At 46.3% G+C, this 24,060-nt stretch overlaps 1 protein-coding gene across 1 annotated transcript in view; it reads right to left on the reverse strand.

Moving 5' to 3' along the window:
* The window catches only part of LOC138674412 (pre-mRNA-splicing factor 38B-like), a 64,078-nt gene that overhangs the window by 34,086 nt on the left and 5,932 nt on the right, over positions 1-24,060 (reverse strand). The window contains exons 2-3 of the mRNA XM_069762259.1: positions 22,301-22,545; positions 194-267 (exon numbers count right to left, since the gene is read on the reverse strand). Of these exons, the coding sequence (XP_069618360.1) occupies positions 194-267; positions 22,301-22,545 (319 nt within the window). The remainder of the gene's footprint in view (positions 1-193; positions 268-22,300; positions 22,546-24,060) is intronic.

A 24,060-nucleotide genomic window follows, 5' to 3' on the forward strand; every position in this document is an offset into this window, starting at 1 on the left:
CTGCACCTGACACACTCAGCTCTGCTGCACCTGACGCATTCAGCTCTGCTGCACCTGACACACTCAGCTCTGCTGCACCTGACGCATTCAGCTCTGCTGCACCTGACACACTCAGCTCTGCTGCACCTGACGCACTCAGCTCTGCGATAGATGGACTGGATCTACTCTGTGACCCGTCGCCGCTCCTCTTTACCTGCGGGATCCGCTTCCTCCACCGACAACTTAAGGAAAGAAATCTTGGCTGGAATCCTGAGTCTCGGCGATTCGCTGTCGATCATGTTCATGTGCGCCACGTGCTCAAAGTGTCCGGCGCGGTGGCTCTGAAATGACAAAAGGACAGAAAAAAATGTACGTCCCTTTATTAAAAAAAAGCCTGAAGCTTTATCCTCCAGTCACATCCAGAGCTGCGCTCACAATTCTACCTGATATCAGCAGTGTAATATGCAGACACTGAACCAGCAGGAGCTGCCGACATCACATTGAGTGCAGCTTTGGCTGTGACTGGAGTAGAAGTATCAGCGTTTTCCGCTTTCTCCTCAGCAGGGACCTCATTTTCTAGAATTCAGGTTGCTTGCGCAGAGCAGAGGCGGCGAGGCGAGAGGTTTGCCCCACAACTTAATTGCCAAGAGTGGCGGAATTAGAGCGCAGCATTGTGCTCCCGAGGTTTATTCCGCTTGCTCGTACTCATGCTGCTGACGGTGATTTCGGGGGGGAGCAGCTGCGGCTTTAGAGCATCACCTGCGATCTCCAGGTCATAAGAACGCAGGTGGAGAGGAGGCACGGTGGGTACACCATGGTGCCACGCGGTACAACCATTCCGTCTGATTAGCTGCGGAACATTACCGCCATCCTGCGACCCATCGCTTGGTGACGGGAATTGTAGGTTTTTTGTTTTTTCTTTTGCCTTACACCCTTATGTAGTTACTGTTGTCACTGCTGTCTATGGGGAGATGCAGCTGCACTTGTTGCGCCCGCTAGGTACAGCACTGACATCTGGTGGCCAAAAGGAAAACTGCACTCTCATTTCACCCAAAGGCACATCTTTGGCACTACACTTAAAGAGTTAAAAAGGTTACGGGCTGCTTCTTTATTCATTCTCAGACCTTCTGGTATGGAGATGACTACCTGCTCCTGGTTTCAGACTTCTTTCTTTTGGTCGTGTTCCTCTCAGTAATACAGGCTGGATGTAAGGTTCTTATGTCTGAGCACAGCTTCATTCCTGAGCTGATTTCTCCTTCTATAGCTCCTTTGTGCTGGGAAAGGTTTGATTTCCCTCCCCGAGTCTGTAGTGGGTTCTCTACTTCCTCTTCACACTCATACACAGTCTATGTGATTCTCCCGCTCTCCCTCAACTTCTGTTTGTGTGCTTTCCTTCCTCGCTGTATTATCTGCCCTCCAGGAAGACATGAATGCTCCCCCCCCCCCTCAATTCAACCATAAACAACCTCCCCTCCTACCTATAAATGAGAAGACGGAGGAAAAAAAGGGCAAAAAAGCGATAGGTATGAATTATGTGCTATCATATCTGCTTTAGGTTTCGGGATTGCCAGATATGTGAAGGAGTAGCACAGACTCTACAACAACAAAAGGTTAAAACAAAAGGATAAAGACTATTCCGAAAATTGACCAATCAAAAGCATATATGACAACTACAACTAGGGAAGTACTGTCATAGAGTGACACGCAATAAAGAACATGCCTTCCTGCTCCACGCCTGACAATATTACCAGGGAATGTGGAGTGCCGCCATAAGCAAAACTATAGGAAGTGGTGCTATATACACAGTCCTCAGGCTGTGCCAGAGCCTTATAGAGAGGTCCCATCTACCCCACAAATGGTCTCCTTTGAAGATCGTTTTTAGTAGGTACTGAAATTAGAAGGTGAAAAAGTCATGGTCTCTTGGAGTACAGTCACCACAGGTCACGGTCTCTTGGAGTATGGTAACCACAAGTCATGGTCTCTTGGAGTACAGTCACCACAGGTCACGGTCTCTTGGAGTATGGTCATCACAGGTCACGGTCTCTTGGAGTATGGTCACAACAAGTCATGGACTCTTGGAGTACAGTCACCACAGGTCACGGTCTCTTGGAGTATGGTCACCACAGGTCACGGTCTCTTGGAGTATGGTAACCACAAGTCATGGTCTCTTGGAGTACAGTCACCACAGGTCACGGTCTCTTGGAGTATGGTCATCACAGGTCACGGTCTCTTGGAGTATGGTCACAACAAGTCATGGACTCTTGGAGTACAGTCACCACAGGTCACGGTCTCTTGGAGTATGGTCATCACAGGTCACGGTCTCTTGGAGTATGGTCACCACAGGTCACGGTCTCTTGGAGTATGGTCACAACAAGTCATGGACTCTTGGAGTATGGCCATCACAGGTCACGGTCTCTTGGAGTATGGTCATCACAGGTCACGGTCTCTTGGAGTATGGTCACAACAAGTCATGGACTCTTGGAGTACAGTCACCACAGGTCACGGTCTCTTGGAGTATGGTCATCACAGGTCACGGTCTCTTGGAGTATGGTCACCACAGGTCACGGTCTCTTGGAGTATGGTCACCACAGGTCACGGTCTCTTGGAGTATGGTCATCACAGGTCACGGTCTCTTGGAGTATGGTCGCCACAGGTCATGGTCTCTTGGAGTACGATCACCACAGGTCACGGTTTCTTGGAGTACGGTCACCACATGTCATGGTCTCTTGTAGTACGGTCACCACAAGTCATGGTCTCTTGGAGTACGGTCACCACAGGTCACGGTTTCTCGGAGTACGGTCACCACATGTCATGGTCTCTTGGAGTATGGTCACCATAAGTCATGGTCTCTTGTAGTACAGTCACCACAGGTTACGGTTTCTTGGAGTACAGTCACCACAAGTCACGGTCTCTTGGAGTACGGTCACCACAAGTTACGATCTCTTGGAGTATGGTCACCACATGTTACGGTTTTATGGAGTAAGGTCACCACATGTCACGGTCTCTTGGAGTACGGTCACCACATGTCACGGTCTCTTGGAGTAAGGTCACCACATGTCAAGGTATCTTGGAGAACAGTCACCACATGTCACGGTCTCTTGGAGAACAGTCACCACATGTCACGGTCTCTTGGAGTACAGCAGCCACCACAGGTCACGGTCTCTTGGAGTACTGTCACCACAGGTCATGGTCTCTTGGAGAACAGTCACGACATGTCATAGTCTCTTGGAGTATGGTCACCACAGGTCATGTTTTCTTGGAGTATGGTCACCACATGTCACAGTCTCTTGGAGTAAGGTCACCACATGTCATGGTCTCTTGGAGTACGGTCACCACAAGTCATGGTCTCTTGGAGTATGATTACCACAAGTCATAGTCTCTTGGAGTATGGTCACCACAAGTCATGGTCTCTTCTAGTATGGTCACCACAAGTCACAGTCTCTTGGAGTAATGTCACCACAGGTTACGGTTTCTTGGAGTAAGGTCACCACATGTCATGGTCTCTTGGAGTACGGTCACCACAAGTCATGGTCTCATGGAGTATGATCACCACAAGTCATAGTCTCTTGGAGTATGGTCACCACAAGTCATGGTCTCTTGGAGTACGGTCACCACAGGTCACAGTCTCTTGGAGTAATGTCACCACAGGTTACGGTTTCTTGGAGTAAGGTCACCACATGTCACGGTCTCTTGGAGTAAGGTCACCACATGTCTTGGTATCTTAGAGTATGGGCACCACAGGTCATGGTCTCTTGGAGTATGGTCACCACAAGTCATGGTCTCTTGGAGTATGGTCATCAAATGTCACGGTCTCTTGGAGTACGGTCACCACAAGTCATGGTCTCTTGTAGTATGGTCACCACAAGTCATGGTCTCTTGGAGTACGGTCACCACAAGTCACGGTCTCTTGGAGTACGGTCACCACATGTCATGGTCTCTTGGAGAACAGTCACCACATGTCATGGTCTCTTGGAGAACAGTCACCACATGTCACAGTCTCTTGGAGTACAGTCACCACAGGCCACGGTCTCTTGGAGTACGGTCACCACATGTCATGGTCTCTTGTAGTACGGTCACCACAGGTCACTATCTCTTGGAGTATGGTCACCACAAGTCATGGTCTCTTGTAGTACGGTCACCACAGGTCACTATCTCTTGGAGTAATGTCACCACAGGTTACGGTTTCTTGGAGTATGGTCACCACAGGTCATGGTCTCTTGGAGTATGGTCACCACAAGTCATGGTCTCTTGGAGTATGGTCATCACATGTCACGGTCTCTTGGAGTACGGTCACCACAAGTCATAGTGTCTTGTAGTATGGTCACCACAAGTCATGGTCTTTTGGAGTACGGTCACCACAGGTCACGGTCTCTTGGAGTATGGTCACCACAGGTCACGGTCTCTTGGAGTATGGCCACCACAGCAGATTTGCACATCTGTAGGGTGAATCTATGCAGGACATATTTTATAAAGCATCACAGATTAGACAACATGCCGCCCCCCCCCCCCCCCCACCACAAAACAGAATAAATGACAAAATCCAGGCGGCCTGCAGTCACCACTAGGGGGAGCTCACTGTCTATGGATTTATAATCCTATTCATACATTTACTCTATGTGCAGAGAGGTCCCTCCAGTTGTGGCAGAAGGCGACCCGCTCATGTCTTATGTTCGTGCAGGGGATTCGGAGTCTTTCTATCAGACGTCCAACCACTTATTGTCATTAGGTTAAAATTTAACAGGCAGTAAAGTTATTTCCTTACTTGGGGCAAATCCTGATCCTGGCTCAGAACTGAAGGGAAGTCAGTGTGTGGAGACTGCATTCCTGCATCAATGCTGCCCTCTAGTGGACGAAAGGTGGAAATGCAGTGAAAGTTCCTATTAACTAGATGCTTGAAAGAACATCAGAAACATTCTAGGAAGTGACCAAATACTAAGCGCAAAGCTGTTACCCCATAACATACACACATCAGACCCCTTAAACAAACACAGAGCCAGAGGAAAACTATTAAAGCACAGGACACAACAACGATATTTCTATGTATAGTAAATGATATATTATTTACATAAACTGTAGCAGAATTATTTATATACACAGTATATGGCGGCGTTATTTATGTGTAATAAATGTGGTATTATTCATATGCATTGTAGTGCAGTATTATTTATAGAAGCAAGGGAAATAAATATACAGTATAAGGCGGCGTTATTTGTGTGTAATAAATGTGCTATTCACGTGTACTGTGTTGCAATATTATTCAGACATAAGCGAGTCCAATCTATATATATAATTGTCTAAGGTCCAATTCCGTCTGTTTGTCTGTCACGGAAATCCCGCGTCGCTGATTGGTTGTGGCCGGCTGGGCGCGACCAATCAGCAACAGGCCCCTCCCTACTCCCCTCCAGTCAGCGCCCACATAGCGTTTTAGCCGTCCGTTAACGCTGCCATTAACCCTGCAAGTGTGACCAACTTTTTACTATTGATGCTGCCTATGCAGCATCAATAGTAACATAGTAACATACATAGTTAGTAAGGCCGAAAAAAGACATTTGTCCATCCAGTTCAGCCTATATTCCATCATAATAAATCTCCAGATCTACGTCCTTCTACAGAACCTAATAATTGTATGATACAATATTGTTCTGCTCCAGGAAGACATCCAGGCCTCTCTTGAACCCCTCGACTGAGTTCGCCATCACCACCTCCTCAGGCAAGCAATTCCAGATTCTCACTGCCCTGTTCACTATAGTAAAAACATATAAAAAATAACATGTTAAACATAATAATAATAAAAAAAATCATTATATACTCACCTTCCGGCGTCCGCGGCAGTCTTTCTCGCTCCTCGCCACGCTCCGGTCCCAAGAATGCATTGCGGAAATGACCCCAGATGACAGTGGTCTCGCGATACCGCTACATCATCGCGTGTTTTTGCCGCAATGCATAACTTGGAATGGAGCGTCGCGAGGAGCATCGCTAAAGGCCTGGGCTGGATCCAGGGGCCGCCAGAAGGTGAGTATATAACTATTTTTTATTTAAATTATTTTTTTAACAGGGATATGGTGCACACATTGCTATATACTATGTGGGCTGTTATATACTATGTGGGCTGTGTTATATACTACATGGGCTGTGTTATACACTACGTGGGCTGTGTTATATACTACGTGGGCTGTGCTATATACTGCGTGGGCTGTGCTATGTACTACGTGGCTGTGCTATATACTATGTGGGCTGTGTAATTTACTGCATGGGCTGTGTTATATACTGTGTGAGCTGTGTTATATACTACGTGGGCTGTGCTATATACTACGTGGGCTGTGCTATGTACTACGTGGGCTGTTATATACTGCATGGGCTATGTTATATACTACGTTGGCTGTGCTATATACTATGTGGCTGTGCTATATACTACGTGGCTGTGTTATGTACTACGTGGGCTGTGTTATGTACTACGTGGGCTGTGCTATTTACTACGTGGCTGTGTTATATACTGCGTGGGCTGTGCTATATACTATGTGGGTTGTGTTATACACTGCGTGGGGTGTGCAATATACTACGTGGCTGTGTTATATGCTACATGGCTGTGCTATATACTACGTGGCTGTGCTACATACTGCGTGGGCTGTGCAGTATACTACATGGCTGTGTTATATACTACGTAGCTGTGCTATATACTATGTGGCTGTGCAATATACTACGTGGCTGTGCTATATACTATGTGGCTGTGTTATGTACTATGTGGGCTGTGTTATATACTGCATGGGCTGTGCTATATATTACGTGGGCTGTGCTATTTACGGGCTTTGTTATATTCTTAGAAGCACCCTTGACCAAGTAGCTCCCCTCACCCTCAGAACCTCCAAACACAGAATAAAACAGCCCTGGCTTACATCGCAAACCCAATTTCTCCAGCGATGCTCTAGGTGTGCTGAATGCTTATGGAGGAAAACACAAATTTATGTTAAGGACCTATAACTTTGCCCTTCACTTCGCTAAACAGACCTACTTTACCACTCTGATCTCCTCACTATCCAACAACCCCAAGAAACTTTTTGACACCTTTCACTCCCTCCTCAGGCCAAAAGCACAAGCCCCTATCACAGATATTTGTGCTGGTGACCTGGCCTCCCACTTTATAGAGAAAATAGACAATATCCGTCAGGAAATCCGCTCCCAACAACTAAGTTCAGTGACTCCCATCCCTCCCCTCATTGCCCCTGGCTCACTCTCCACATTCGATCCCCTCACAGAAGAAGAAGTCTCCAAGCTCCTCTCCTCTTCTCGTCCGACTACATGCACTACCGACCCCATTCCCTCACATCTCCTCCAGTCTCTCTCTCCAGTTGTCACAAGTCACCTAACTACAATCTTTAATCTCTCCCTCTCCTCTATCATTACTCCATTACTAAAGAAACCCACCCTCGACCCATCCTGCACAAACAACTACAGACCGGTCTCCAATCTCCCCTTCATCTCTAAACTCTTGGAGCGCCTGATATACTCCCGCCTTACCCGTTACCTCTCCACTCACTCCCTCCTAGACCCTTCACAGTCCGGTTTCCGCCCCCTACATTCGACAGAATCTGCACTCATCAAAGTGACCAACGACCTTCTGACAGCAAAACGTAATGGTGACCACTCTCTGCTCATTCTGCTCGACCTTTCTGCAGCTTTTGACACTGTTGACCACCCTCTCCTTCTCTCTAGGCTCCAGTCACTAGGCATTAAGGACACTGCTTTCTCCTGGTTCTCCTCCTACCTTTCTGACCGCTCCTTCAGTGTTCTGTTCGCTGGCTCCATTTCATCTCCTCTTCCTCTCGCTGTCGGGGTACCTCAGGGCTCAGTCCTTGGCCCCCTTCTCTTCTCCCTCTACACGGCCCCAATTGGACAGACCATCAGCAGATTTGGCTTTCAGTACCATCTTTATGCCGACGACACACAACTATATACGTCATCCCCTGACCTTACCCCAGCTCTACTACAGAACGCCACTGACTGTCTGTCCGCAGTCTCCAACATCATGTCCGCTCTCTATCTGAAACTCAACCTCTCCAAAACTGAACTTCTTCTGCTCCCACCATCTACTAACCTCCCTAAATCTGACATTTCCTGTTGTGGATTCTGTTTTTGGGCTCCCTCTGGTGGTTACAGATGGTACTGGGTGACTTGTGTTCTCTGCGGTCTCTGGTGTCCACCTGTTCTATCAGGATATGGGAGTTTCCTATTTAACCTGGCTTTCTTGTCATTTCCTCGCCGGCGATCAATGTAATCAGTGTGTCTTGTTACCTCTGCTTTCCGCTTCTGTAATGATCAGGACAAGCTAAGTTTTTGATTTTCCTGTTCCACGTTTTGCTTTATTTTTGTTTTAGTCCAGCTTGCAGTTATGTGATTCCTTGTTGCTGGTTGCTCTAGTGGGCTGATATTACTCCTCATGTTCCATGAGTTGGCACATGAGTTCAGGTAATTTCAGGATGGGTTTTTGAAGGGTTTTTCGCTGACCGCGCAGTTCACTTTTGTATCCTCTGCTATCTAGTTTTAGCGGGCCTCATTTTGCTGAATCTGTTTTCATTACTACGTATGTGCTTTCCTCTCATTTCACCGTCATTACATGTGGGGGGCTGCTATTTCTGTGGGGTGTTTCTCTGGAGGCAAGAGAGGTCTTTGTTTCTTCTAATAGGGGAAGCTAGTCCTTCGGCTGGCGCGAGACGTCTAGAATCATCGTAGGCACGTTCCCCGGCTACTGCTAGTGTTGTGAATTAGGTTCAGGATCGCGGTCAGCTCAGTTTCCATCACCCTAGAGCTTGTTCTGTTTTTTGTGTGCTTGTCCTTTTGTGATCCCCTGCCATTGGGATCATGACAGTATCGCCGGCCCAAAAGTGGTAATCGTATTGGCTGAAGTAGGAGGAAAAGTTGTCTGAGGAAGTTTTTTTTTTTTTTTTCCTTCCCTCAGAGTTTGCTGCCTAGCCTTAATTGCAGCCTGGCTGCGTCTTACCTCCTCTTAATCCTTGAATGGCTCTGACCTCAGCTGTTTATCATGGACGTCCAGAGTTTGGCTTCCAGCCTGAATAATCTTGCTGCTAAGGTTCAAAATATACAAGATTTTGTTGTACATGCTCCTATGTCTGAGCCTAGAATTCCTATCCCAGAGTTTTTTGCTGGAGATAGATCTAGTTTTCTGAATTTTAGGAACAATTGCAAGTTGTTTCTTTCTTTGAAATCTCGCTCCTCTGGAGACCCTGCTCAGCAAGTCAAAATTGTAATATCTTTCCTGCGGGGTGACCCTCAGAATTGGGCATTTGCATTGGCACCAGGGGATCCTGCGTTGCTCAATGTGGATGCGTTTTTTCCGGCATTGGGTTTGCTCTATGAGGAACCTAACCTAGAGATTCAGGCTGAAAAAGCTTTATTGGCTCTCTCTCAGGGGCAAGATGAAGCAGAAATATATTGTCAGAAATTTCGGAAATGGTCGGTGCTTACTCAGTGGAATGAGTGCGCTCTGGCTGCAAAATTCAGAGATGGCCTTTCTGAGGCCATTAAAGATGTTATGGTGGGGTTCCCGGCGCCTACAGGTCTGAATGAGTCTATGACTATGGCTATTCAGATTGATCGGCGTTTACGGGAGTGCAAACCTGTGCACCATTTGGCGGTGTCTTCTGAACAGGCACCTGAGACAATGCAATGTGATAGAATTCAGTCCAGAAGTGAACGGCAAAACTATAGGCGGAAAAATGGGTTGTGTTTTTATTGTGGTGATTCAGCTCATGTTATATCAGCATGCTCTAAACGCACAAAAAAGGTTGATAAGTCTGTTGCCATCAGTACTTTACAGTCTAAGTTCATTCTGTCTGTGACTCTGATTTGTTCATTATCAGCCATTTCCGTCGATGCCTATGTGGATTCAGGCGCTGCCCTGAGTCTTATGGATTGGTAATTTGCCAACCGCTGTGGGTTTAGTCTGGAGCCTCTGGAAGTCCCTATTCCTTTGAAAGGAATTGACTCTACACCTTTGGCTATGAATAAACCTCAGTACTGGACACACGTGACCATGCGTATGACTCCCGTTCATCAGGAGGTGATTCGCTTCCTGGTACTGTATAATTTACATGATGTCTTAGTGCTTGGTCTGCCATGGTTACAAACTCATAACCCAGTCTTGGACTGGAAGGCGATGTCTGTGTTAAGCTGGGGATGTCAGGGGGTTCATGATGATGCACCTCCGATTTCTATCGCTTCATCTACTCCTTCTGAGGTTCCTGTATTTTTGTCTGATTATCGGGATGTTTTTGAGGAGCCTAAGCTCAATTCGCTTCCTCCTCACAGGGATTGCGATTGTGCTATAGATTTGATTCCTGGCAGTAAATTTCCTAAAGGTCGTTTGTTCAATCTGTCAGTGCCAGAGCATACTGCTATGCGGGATTATGTTAAGGAGTCCTTGGAAAAGGGACATATCCGTCCATCTTCATCTCCTTTGGGAGCAGGTTTTTTTTTCGTGGCCAAAAAAGATGGTTCCTTGAGGCCTTGTATAGATTACCGTCTTTTGAATAAAATTACGGTCAAATATCAGTATCCTTTGCCATTGTTGACTGATTTGTTCGCTCGCATTAAGGGGGCTAAATGGTTCACTAAGATTGATCTTCGGGGTGCGTATAATCTTGTGCGGATTAAGCAGGGTGATGAGTGGAAAACCGCATTTAATACGCCTGAGGGCCATTTTGAGTATTTGGTGATGCCTTTTGGACTTTCTAATGCTCCTTCTGTCTTCCAGTCCTTTATGCACGATATTTTCCGTGAATATCTGGATACATTTATGATTGTGTATTTGGATGATGTTTTGGTTTTTTCTGATGACTGGGAGTCCCATGTTCAGCAGGTCAGGAAGGTGTTTCAGGTCCTGCGGGCCAATTCTTTGTTTGTAAAAGGTTCAAAGTGTCTCTTTGGAGTCCAGAAGATTTCTTTTTTGGGGTATATTTTTTCCCCTTCTACTATTGAGATGGATCCCGTCAAGGTTCAAGCTATTTGTGACTGGACGCAGCCTACATCTCTTAAGAGTCTACAGAAGTTCTTGGGCTTTGCTAATTTTTATCGTCGTTTCATAACTAATTTTTCTAGTGTTGTTAAGCCTTTGACGGATCTGACTAAGAAGGGTGCTGATGTTGCTGATTGGTCTCCTGCGGCTGTGGAGGCCTTTCAGGAACTTAAGCGCCGGTTTTCTTCTGCTCCTGTGTTGCGTCAGCCAGATGTTTCGCTTCCTTTTCAGGTTGAGGTTGATGCTTCTGAGATTGGAGCGGGGGCGGTTTTGTCACAGAGAAGCTCCGATTGCTCGGTGATGAAGCCATGTGCGTTCTTTTCTAGAAAGTTTTCGCCCACTGAGCGGAATTATGATGTTGTTAATCGGGAGCTTTTGGCCATGAAGTGGGCATTTGAGGAGTGGCGTCATTGGCTTGAGGGTGCTAGACATCGTGTGGTGGTCTTGACTGATCACAAAAATCTGATTTACCTTGAGTCTGCCAAGCGTCTGAATCCTAGACAGGCTCGTTGGTCACTGTTTTTCTCCCGTTTCGATTTTGTGGTTTCATACCTGCCAGGTTCAAAGAATGTGAAGGCGGATGCTCTTTCTAGGAGTTTTGTGCCTGATTCCCCTGGAAATTCTGAGCCCACTGGTATCCTTAGGGATGGGGTGATTTTGTCGGCTGTCTTCCCAGACTTGCGACGTGCTTTGCAGGAGTTTCAGGCGGATAAACCTGATCGTTGTCCGCCTGAAAGACTGTTTGTTCCGGATAATTGGACCAGTAGAGTCATCTCCGAGGTCCATTCTTCTGCGTTGGCAGGTCATCCTGGAATATTTGGTACTAGAAACTTGGTGGCCAGGTCTTTTTGGTGGCCTTCCTTGTCGAGGGATGTGCGTTCTTTTGTGCAGTCTTGTGAAGTTTGCGCTCGGGCTAAGCCTTGCTGTTCTCGGGCCAGTGGATTGTTGTCACCTTTGCCTATCCCGAAGAGGCCTTGGACGCACATCTCCATGGACTTTATTTCGGATCTCCCTGTCTCTCAAAAAATGTCCGTCATCTGGGTTGTATGTGACCGCTTTTCTAAGATGGTTCATCTGGTCCCCTTGCCTAAGTTACCTTCCTCCTCTGAGTTGGTCCCTCTGTTTTTTCAGAACGTGGTTCGTTTGCATGGGATTCCGGAGAACATTGTTTCTGACAGGGGATCCCAGTTTGTGTCTAGATTTTGGCGGACGTTCTGTGCTAAGATGGGCATTGATTTGTCCTTTTCGTCTGCATTCCATCCTCAGACGAATGGCCAGACGGAACGAACTAATCAGACCTTGGAAACTTATTTAAGGTGTTTTGTTTCTGCTGATCAAGATGACTGGGTTACCTTTTTGCCGCTTGCCGAATTTGCCCTTAATAATCGGGCTAGTTCTGCTACCTTGGTTTCTCCTTTCTTTTGTAATTCGGGGTTTCATCCTCGTTTTTCCTCTGGTCAGGTGGAGCCTTCTGATTGTCCTGGAGTGGACATGGTGGTGGATAGGTTGCATCAGATTTGGAGTCATGTGGTGGACAATTTGAAGTTGTCCCAGGAGAGGGCTCAGCAGTTTGCTAATCGCCGTCGCCGCGTGGGTCCTCGACTTCGTGTTGGGGACTTGGTGTGGTTGTCTTCTCGTTTTGTTCCTATGAAGGTCTCTTCTCCTAAGTTCAAGCCTCGGTTTATCGGTCCCTATAGGATCTTGGAAATTCTTAACCCTGTGTCGTTTCGTTTGGATCTCCCGGCATCGTTTGCTATTCATAATGTGTTCCATCGGTCGTTGTTGCGGAAGTATGAGGTACCTGTTGTTCCTTCGCTTGAGCCTCCTGCTCCGGTGCTGGTGGAGGGAGAATTGGAGTATGTTGTGGAGAAGATCTTGGATTCTCGTGTTTCCAGACGGAAACTTCAGTATTTGGTCAAGTGGAAGGGTTATGGTCAGGAGGATAATTCTTGGGTGGTTGCCTCTGATGTTCATGCTGCTGATTTGGTCCGTGCATTTCATAGGGCTCATCCTGGTCGCCCTGGTGGTTCTCGTGAGGGTTCGGTGACCCCTCCTCAAGGGGGGGGTACTGTTGTGGATTCTGTTTTTGGGCTCCCTCTGGTGGTTACAGATGGTACTGGGTGACTTGTGTTCTCTGCGGTCTCTGGTGTCCACCTGTTCTATCAGGATATGGGAGTTTCCTATTTAACCTGGCTTTCTTGTCATTTCCTCGCCGGCGATCAATGTAATCAGTGTGTCTTGTTACCTCTGCTTTCCGCTTCTGTAATCATCAGGACAAGCTAAGTTTTTGATTTTCCTGTTCCACGTTTTGCTTTATTTTTGTTTTAGTCCAGCTTGCAGTTATGTGATTCCTTGTTGCTGGTTGCTCTAGTGGGCTGATATTACTCCTCATGTTCCATGAGTTGGCACATGAGTTCAGGTAATTTCAGGATGGTTTTTTGTAGGGTTTTTCGCTGACCGCGCAGTTCACTTTTGTATCCTCTGCTATCTAGTTTTAGCGGGCCTCATTTTGCTGAATCTGTTTTCATTACTACGTATGTGCTTTCCTCTCATTTCACCGTCATTACATGTGGGGGGCTGCTATTTCTGTGGGGTGTTTCTCTGGAGGCAAGAGAGGTCTTTGTTTCTTCTAATAGGGGAAGCTAGTCCTTCGGCTGGCGCGAGACGTCTAGAATCATCGTAGGCACGTTCCCCGGCTACTGCTAGTGTTGTGAATTAGGTTCAGGATCGTGGTCAGCTCAGTTTCCATCACCCTAGAGCTTGTTCTGTTTTTTTGTGTGCTTGTCCTTTTGTGATCCCCTGCCATTGGGATCATGACAATTTCCCTCTCCGTGGGTGGCACCATAATAACACCCCGGCAGCAGGCGCGCTGTCTGGGTGTTATGTTTGACTCCGATCTCTCCTTCACCTCCCATATACAATCTCTTGCCCGCTCGTGCCGCTTACGCCTAAAGAACATCTCTAGAATCCGCCCTTTTCTCACCATGGAGACAGCTAAAACCCTCACTGTCGCCCTGATCCACTCCCGCCTGGACTACTGTAACGCTGTATTAATTGGCCTCCCCCTTACTCGACTTTCCCCTCTCCAGTCCATCCTTAATGCAGCAGCCAGGGTCGTCCATCTGGCTAATCGTTACTCGGACGCATCCGCTCTTCGCCAGTCGTTACACTGGCTACCCATTCATTACAGGATACAATTCAAAGTACTTGTTCTCACCCACAAAGCTCTCCACAGTGCGGCACCCCCTTACATCTCCTCCCTCATTTCTGTCTATCAGCCTAACAGACCACTGCGCTCTGCAAATGACTTTCGACTAACCTCTGCACTAATCCGTACCTCCCACTCCCGACTCCAAGACTTCTCCCGTGCTGCGTCAATCCTCTGGAATGCTCTACCCCAAGATATTAGGACCATCCATAATTTGCATAGTTTTAGGCGCTCGCTCAAAGTTATGTTATGTTTGTGTGTGTGTAGCCCATTCACTATCTCCATCTACCCCCCACCCCCTGAAGATGGCTGGACCATGATTGTAAATACATCATTGTAAATACATCATTGTAAATACACACCTGTACTTTGCATCTCCCCCTCCTCATTGTAGATTGTAAGCTCTCACGAGCAGGGGCGGCTTATTGTGCTTTAATTATTGTATTGTTAACGTTGTTACTTATGACTTTTGTGTTTGAAACTGTTAAACTGTAAAGCGCTGCGGAATATGTTGGCGCTATATAAATAAAGATTATTATTATTATTATTATTCTACGTGGGCTGGGCTATATTCTACGTGGACTGTGTTGTATACTGCGTGGGCTGTGCTATATACTTCATTGCTGTGCAATATACTACGTGGCTGTGCAATATACTACGTGGCTGTGCAATATACTATGTGGGCTGTGCTATATACTATGTGGCTGTGCTATATACTACATGGCTGTGTTATATACTACGTAGCTGTGCTATATACTATGTGGCTGTGCTATATACTACATGGCTGTGTTATATACTACGTAGCTGTGCTATATACTACGTGGCTGTGCTATAGACTACATGGGCTGTGTTATATGCTACGTGGGCTGTGAGACTCTTTCGCCCGGGGTCCTCAAAAACCTGCAGCTGGCCCTGGCTTCACTGATTGGTCGCGCCCGGCCGGCTGCGAACAATCAGCGACAGACGCAGTCTGTCCGCGAACTGACGCGAGATTTGAACCATGCTTCGGTAATTGGTTGCGCACAGCCGGCCGAATCCTGTTTATTCATTGCATTATTCTGAAATCTTCATAAATAAACAGCATACATATTCTAGAATACCCGATGCTAGTCAATACATAAATATACAATATATGGTGGCGTTATTAATATGTATAATAGAGACAAAAAAAAGAGGAAAAAGTAGCGTGTAAAGGCAAGGATCACCACAAACGGTTAACTATTTTTAATATTATTAAGTTTTATTGAGACAATTAAAGTTAGACAAGCAACAGACAAATTGAAAAACAATTGAAAAACCAAAAAAAGGTTATCAAATGTACAACAGCGAGGACAATGGCTCTGCAGAACAGCTGGAGGATTGGTGTCAGAAGTTACACGTAGGCACTGATTCGACTCCTGCGCACCAAAGGCGTGGGGCTTACCGGGTGGTCCGAGAATATGAGCGGGTATTCGACACTTGACTTCGACATGGGAGTCTTGACACCTGACACAACATCACCAGATGCAGACTGGGATACAGAGCGGTAACAGAAATGTCGCAAAGTAAAGGAATGTGTGGAAAGAAGGTTGTCCCAAGCAAGACAGAGGCAGAGAAGAATGCAGAGAGTGAAGGACCTTCGATGACGTCGCGGTCAGGTGGCCGGTCACCTGACCACTCACGTGACCGCGACGTCATCGAAGGTATTCACTCTCAGCATTCTCAGGAACGGAGGCGGACGCTTGCAGGGTTCGTCGGAGGGGTGAGTATATCCATATTTTTTATTTTTATTCTTTATTTTTTACATTAATATGGATCCCAGGGCCTGAAGGGGAGTTTCCTCTCCTTCAGACCCTGGGAACCATACGCACCGCACACACTGAAGATGACTAGGTACTTGCAATTCCGATTTCCGATATCACAAAAATATCAGAACTCGGTATCGGAATTCCGATACAGCAAATATCGGCCAATACCCGATACTTGCAGTATCGGAATGCTCAACACTAGTCAGTAGGTACACATTTATTCTGTTCCTGTATCCAGGAGCATTTCACTTTAAGCTTATGTTCTGACTAGAATCGCCCCCCCTGGTTTCCCAAGAGTAGCCATTTTCCTAAGGAACTGGATGAAGGTTTAGCTGTATGCTAGAATCCACACAGCATCATACAAGGAGGAAGGCAGAACAAGTTGTCAAAAGAAGAATGCACAAACTGGATGATCAGTGGGAGGCCGAACCATACACCATCATGCCCTCAAACTTTGATAACACCAAGGTGTGCCTCATCGGTCAAAATGGAGGAGAAACCTCAACAGCACTATCAAGAGATCATCTGAAGGTATGCCCTGACCAACTGAGAGACAGAGAGAAAGACCAAGATACCCCTAAACCCATAGAAGAGAAGGAAAAGACAATCCATACCATTCTTGGAGATTTTCCCCAGTCATGGACACAGGTAAACCAAGCCATCGTAGTACCTGCCCTGATCTTTCCCCAACCTACTGCACGTATAGCAGCAGAAACTCTAGACCAACCTGAAGACCCACAAGCTCAAGCAGCAGATGCCACACCAGCAGCGGAGCAAGAGAGTCCACCCCCTGCCAACGGTGAATGTGTCATGCCCACAGAGAGCATAGCAGTCGTAGGAGATTAGGTATACCTGTGCTACGTAGAATCACCAGTAGCGTAGCTCATAGTCAACACACTACACCAGTGATAGAAAGTATAGTGAATCCTGTCAGGACACTATCAACACCTGTACTGCGCAAATCTACTCGTAGTACCAGAGGTCAGATCCCAGCCAGGTATAAGGACTAAAATAAGGACTAAAATCTGAATGTTTTGAAAATGTGTAAATAAGTTAAAATGTATAAGTTAGCAACCGTTAAAGAGTGAGTACCTACAGAGACTACTGTATGAACTTTTAATGCATAATAAAGGACAATTGGGCCACAGGACTATGTGTGGCCAGGATCCTTTGTATATAGTTACCCTGGTTTGGCCTAGGAAATAAACCGCTGGCGTGGCTGAAGACCAGGCCCACCAACAGAGAGTCCCGTAGCCACATCCGGGAACAAAGCAAGGGTGGGTTGGGGTTGTTCCCACCTAGGCAACTCAAAAGTCTGGAGGGAACACAAATGGACCAGAGTTGCCCCAGGAACTTAATTGGTCAATTCTGACTGTTTTGGTTTTGTAATTTTTTTTATATTTTTTGAAAACCCTGTAAACTTTAATAATTGTTCCCCTGTTATAATGCTTTCTTTTTGTTTCCTCAGCCCGGGAGTTCTGAATTGTATTAGGGGGGAATATAGCACCCCAGGAGTCCGGTAGCTACAATGTCATTGCCTTCCTCACGAGGGTGGTGATGTCATGCCTGGACACAAGGAGGGATCCCCTAATCAGGTAATCCAAACATACAACACCTTCCTAACTCCAGACCAGAAGGGGAAGCTCTAAGCCCAGTTTCAGAGTAGCTTCCCTATAAGTTCTATCACCTATTGTGATCTGTAATCCATCAAGCATAATGTGCCATCTCCCGTGATCTGTAACCATCAAGCACATTGTGCCACCTCCTGTGATCTGTAACCATCAAGCACATTGTGCCAGCTCCTGTGATTGTAGCCCATCAAGCACACTGTGCTACCTCTTGCGATTTGTAACCATCAAGCACATTGTGCCACCTCCTGTGATCTGTAATCCATCAAGCACATTGTGCAACCTCCTGTGATCTGTAACCATCAAGCACATTGTGCCACCTCCTGTGATCTGTAACCAACAAGCACATTGTGCCACCTCCTGTGATCTATAACCATCAAGCGCACTGTGCAACCTCCTGTGATCTGTAACCATCAAACACACTGTGCTATCTCCTGTGATCTGTAACCATCAAACACATTGTGCAATCTCCTGTGATCTGTAATTCAGCAAGCACACTGCCTCACCTCCTGTCATCTGTAACCATCAAACACATTGTGCCACCTCATCTGGTCTGAAACCGTCAAGCACATTATTCCACCTCCAGTGGTCTCTAAATATCAGTGATGAGCGAGTATACTCGTTGCTCGGGTGATCTCCGAGTATTTGTTAGTGTTCGGAGATTTAGTTTTCATCACCTCAGCTGAATGATTTGCAGCTACTAGCCAGCTTGAATACATGTGGGGATTTCCTAGCAACCAGGCAACCCCCATATGTACTTAGCCTGGCTAGTAGCTGTAAATCATTCAGCTGAGGTGATGAAAACTAAATCTCCGAACACTAACAAATACTCGGAGACCACCTGAGCGAGCTCGGGAAAACACGAGCAACGAGTATACTCGCTCATCACTAGTAAATATCAAATACATTGTTCCATCGTTTGTGATCTGTAACCATCAAACAAATTGTGCCACCTCCTGTGATCTTTAACCACCAAACACACTGTGCCACCTCCTATAATCTATAACCATCAAACGCATTGTGCCACCTCCTGTGATCTGTAACCATCAAGCACATTGTGCCACCTCCTGTGATCTGTAATCCATCAAGCACATTGTGCCACCTCCTGTAATCTGTAACCATCAAGCACATTGTGCCACCTCCTGTGATCTGTAACCATCAAGCACATTGTGCCACCTCCTGTGATCTGTAACCATCAAGCACATTGTGCCACCTCCTGTGATCTGTAATCCATCAAGCACATTGTGCCACCTCCTGTAATCTATAACCATCAAGCACATTGTGCCACCTCCTCTGATCTGTAACCATCAAGCACATTGTGCCACCTCCTGTGATCTGTAACCATCAAGCACATTGTGCCACCTCCTGTGATCTGTAATCCATCGAGCACATTGTGCCACCTCTTGTGATCCATAACCATCAGGCACATTGTGCCACCACCTGTCAACTATAACATCAAGCATGTTGTACCACTGTTGTATGTTCAGCTGCAAAAGTTTTCCTCATTGCAGAGGTAGAGACTCCCGAAAAAGTTTGAAAGAAAGAACTTTGCTAATACATTGATTCCTACGATACCTACCATCACAAGCTGGCCTTCCCGAAAACTGGGGGGCGTCTCACTGGCAACACCGCTCCACAGCTTGAGTAACACTGTGTTAGACCACCACTAATTTCTTGAATGAAGGGCTTGATGGAGTGATAAGACCCTGTTAACAATTCCTAGAGATTTCTGTTACTGGAAATTTGACACAATGATCGAGGCACAGAACCCTTCATACCAACGATAATTTGCCGAGTAGGAGAAACCTCCGAGTCGTTCTCATCCTTTTATATCACAGTGGCCAACAATACATCCTGGACTACCGACCCTGGCAGGAGAAACATTACAGAAGCCGCAGTGAGGCAACCGATCGCAATCAGTAAGGGAAGTATTATTACTAACCTTAATCTCGTGCCAAAATAATTCCACTATTTACCCTCCGGTGTCCTCCCCTCAGTGTGTTTGCGGCTCTGGAGTAGAGAAGTTGCTAAAGCTCCCCATGTATACAACCTGACTGTCATGGAGATGGGTTTGGACCCCTCCCCCAGTACAAGAGGAGGCCTGCTGAGGAACCAGGAACTTGAGTGAGGCACAGATTGCCTTTCCTGTATGATACCGTCTGCTGAGCCAAGTATCTAATCTTACCATGTGTGATACCAGTCAGGATGGATGCTCCATAATATATCATGAGAGATAATTGTCCAAATTCTCCTAACAAAAGGACAGAATAGGAAGGATGTTGACCACTGGGTGACGAAGTTAGGGACACAGAAAACAATGCATGTTATTATTATTATTATTATTATAGCGCCATTTATTACATGGAGCTTTACATGTGAGGAGGGGTGTACATAATAAAAACAAGTACAATAATCTTAAACAATACAAGTCACGACTGGTAGAGTACGAGAGAGGACCCTGTCCACAAGGGTTCATAATCTACAAGGGATGTTCTACAACTCTTTCTTTTTACCACTTGCTCCCCAAATTTTTCAATCGGCTCCTCTTTCTTTTTCCTCTCCCTCTGGGTGTTGTGACGCATTGCGACTCGAGGTCACAGGCAGTGGTGGCATTTACTGAAAGACCCAGTGAGATAAGAAGAAAGGAGACGATTGGTGGACCGGGTGGGAAGCCGAAGGGTATTAGGGAAGGTTGGGGAGAAAATATCCTCAAGATTCAATTTCATCTAACTTCACGAATGTGAGATCTTTTGGAACACCTGGAGTGGACCCACAGATCCACAACAACGAACCTCCCAAGGGTGAGCTGACCAGGTAGACCACCCCCTATACTGGGAGCGTTAGGGGCAGACCCAAGGGAGACTTTTGCCGCAGAAGCTGGAACCCGGGGACAGGTAGTAGGAGGTACAAAATAGAGAAGCTAGGCGTAGGACGGACAGAGCGGGGTAAGATGAAGTACAGTTTGGTAAGAGCTGAGTGCAGGCGAGACCAAAGGACCACTGGGAAGGGGAAGACACAAAGGAAGCAGGGCAGGACAGGACAGAGACACCAGACTAACAGAGTACGGAGTGGACACTGGGAAGGAGACAAGGACTGGACAAGGAGACAAGGAAGCCTGGGAAAGGCAGAGAAGCTGAACTGGCTGGACAGAGCGGAGACTCAGAACAGGCAGAGCAAAGACAAAGGTGGACCTGAGTCACAGAAGCACAAATGACAGACAGGCAAGGAGCAGAGGAAGGAATCGCCTTAAATATATGGAGTGCTGAAGGACTTCCGGGTCATGGTCCTCCAGGATCACAGAGAGGAGATACAGAGCGCCTGTAAATCAGAAAGCGGAAGTGCTGGAGTGGGCGGTGGACACGCGCACCCGACGAGAACCAGGGAGCAGAGAAGAATGAAGGAGAGGATGCGCGCCAGCGGGAGGAGCGGCGGTGGTCCCGGCAGCAGGCACGACCGCAGAAGGAGTGGCCATGACAACGAATTTTAGGAAATTCTGAATGAATTTGTTGGGTTTTCATGGATCCGTTCATCCCAAGTCTGAGCCATCAGAGTCTCCCACCTTTTCTCCTTTGCAAGAATTATTATCATTTTTAATCTTTGCCTAAAAACCGCTCGGCCAGAATTCTCCTTGACTGTCTTTATTCGATTCACTCTTCATAGCTGTGGAAATAGTACATTCAAAAGACCATCTGTTTCTGAGTGTCTATTTGTCGAAATTGTAGCTGGAATTACAATCTTTAAAAGGTTGGATCTGAAGAAAAGAACATACTGTTCTCGAAACACGTTGTTCTCTAATGCAGGAATATTTCAGCCACTTCTGCACCTGGGCATCTTGGCATTCCATTCTGCCAGCACATCCCAAACTCGACACTTTTACTTGTGGTTTGTGACCTAAGATTGCTCACGTTTTTCAAGAAAGCTGTCGTGCACTAGATTAATCTATTTAACCTGTCAATAAGCACCTAGCGACACTTTTTGGGAGCTGTGTAGTGAATAGAAGCATGGGTATTGTTCTGGAAGTGTCCTGTATCACCGCAGGGTGATGTTTTCCTGTAATTCAAGTTCCTATAGATGAGACATGAGAAGCTAAAGGACAGGTCTGGTTAACATACTCTTTAGATGTTCGACCCAGTCCCACATTAGTAAATGGCCTCAGTTACCGACTGGTCTGCAATTTCGAGTGTTGCATCCTGCCGACACTGCCAATGTCAACAGGTGCACAAATGGAACAGAACAGAGAATGAGGAGACAGTGGCAACTTATCCAACACTTATTTTATCTATTTAACACAGTTAATGGGGTGCCTATGGAACAAAATCAATGAATATAATGAACAGTGAAAATACAGTAAATTTGGCTACTCTGAATATTTGCACAATTCTAACTGCACACACCTATTCCTATTAGTACAGCTAAACTCTAGTATCATCAAAGGCATCTTGGTCCTAATGTCTTAACCCTAAGTGTGTCACTGACTCTATCGGGCCCCCAACTGTTGTCACTGTCTAGGCAATATGAAACGTGGTACAGGCCCTAGCAAGAGTCTATGATACTCTGCCGTTAGGCCGCAAGTCCCGGATCTAAGTGTCACTTTCCATGCCCCTCACACTGGCAGCCTCCATTCCCTGAAGCATTGCCCTGGTCCCCTGTTTTTGTACCGTACATCTACAATGGAGGTTATAGCTCACACGTACATCCCTCTTCTGCGACCTGGCGGTCTTCCTTTCGGCTTTGGCTCTGCTCATTTGATTTTGATCTCCCAGTCTCTGGTTCTGGTCACTTGGATCTGATCTCTTGGTTCCTTCACTTGGATCTGGTCTCTTGGTTCCTTCACTTGGATCTGGTTTTGGAATTCCTTCACTTGGATCTGTTCTCTCAGTTCCTTCACTCTGTTCTGGTCTCTCATAATGTTGGCTATAAGACAACTCAACAGCCTCAGACGTCTGTTCTGCAACAGGTCCAGATTTCGACTTTGTTTCTTCTCCACCCTCCTGAGTCTTTTATAACTATTACCTGCATCACAACTACCACCTGATCTGTTGTCTGTTTCGTCCTCTCCCTCTCAGGAACCAGGTATGTCATCTTAAAGTTCCTGCTGATGCGACTTTCTCTCATACAACACTGTTTAACCAATAGATTAAATAAAGCGCTGCGGAATATGTTGGCGCTATATAAATACAAATTACTATTATTATAGATTACTATCAGACACTCCATTAGGTCTCAAACTGAAGGGATCTCTCTTTTTGTCCACCCCCTTACATTCCTCCCTTCTTTAAACTCACCAGACCTTGGATGCTCCTCGGGGTCTGTTACCTCATAATATATTACATAGTAACATAGTAACATAGTTAGTAAGGCCGAAAAAAGACATTTGTCCATCCAGTTCAGCCTATATTCCATCATAATAAATACCCAGATCTACGTCCTTCTACAGAACCTAATAATTGTATGATACAATATTGTTCTGCTCCAGGAAGACATCCAGGCCTCTCTTGAACCCCTCGACTGAGTTCGCCATCACCACCTCCTCAGGCAAGCAATTCCAGATTCTCACTGCCCTAACAGTAAAGAATCCTCTTCTATGTTGGTGGAAAAACCTTCTCTCCTCCAGACGCAAAGAATGCCCCCTTGTGCCCGTCACCTTCCTTGGTATAAACAGATCCTCAGCGAGATATTTGTATTGTCCCCTTATATACTTATACATGGTTATTAGATCGCCCCTCAGTCGTCTTTTTTCTAGACTAAATAATCCTAATTTCGCTAATCTATCTGGGTATTGTAGTTCTCCCATCCCCTTTATTAATTTTGTTGCCCTCCTTTGTACTCTCTCTAGTTCCATTATATCCTTCCTGAGCACCGGTGCCCAAAACTGGACACAGTACTCCATGTGCGGTCTAACTAGGGATTTGTACAGAGGCAGTATAATGCTCTCATCATGTGTATCCAGACCTCTTTTAATGCACCCCATGATCCTGTTTGCCTTGGCAGCTGCTGCCTGGCACTGGCTGCTCCAGGTAAGTTTATCATTAACTAGGATCCCCAAGTCCTTCTCCCTGTCAGATTTACCCAGTGGTTTCCCATTCAGTGTGTAATGGTGATATTGATTCCTTCTTCCCATGTGTATAACCTTACATTTATCATTGTTAAACCTCATCTGCCACCTTTCAGCCCAAGTTTCCAACTTATCCAGATCCATCTGTAGCAGAATACTATCTTCTCTTGTATTAACTGCATTACATAGTTTTGTATCATCTGCAAATATCGATATTTTACTGTGTAAACGTTCTACCAGATCATTAATGAATATGTTGAAGAGAACAGGTCCCAATACTGACCCCTGCGGTCCCCACTGGTCACAGCGACCCAGTTAGAGACTATACCATTTATAACCACCCTCTGCTTTCTATCACTAAGCCAGTTACTAAC

This window comes from Ranitomeya imitator, chromosome 4 (genome assembly GCF_032444005.1).
Source record: "Ranitomeya imitator isolate aRanImi1 chromosome 4, aRanImi1.pri, whole genome shotgun sequence".
In the NCBI taxonomy this organism is placed as follows: domain Eukaryota; kingdom Metazoa; phylum Chordata; class Amphibia; order Anura; family Dendrobatidae; genus Ranitomeya; species Ranitomeya imitator.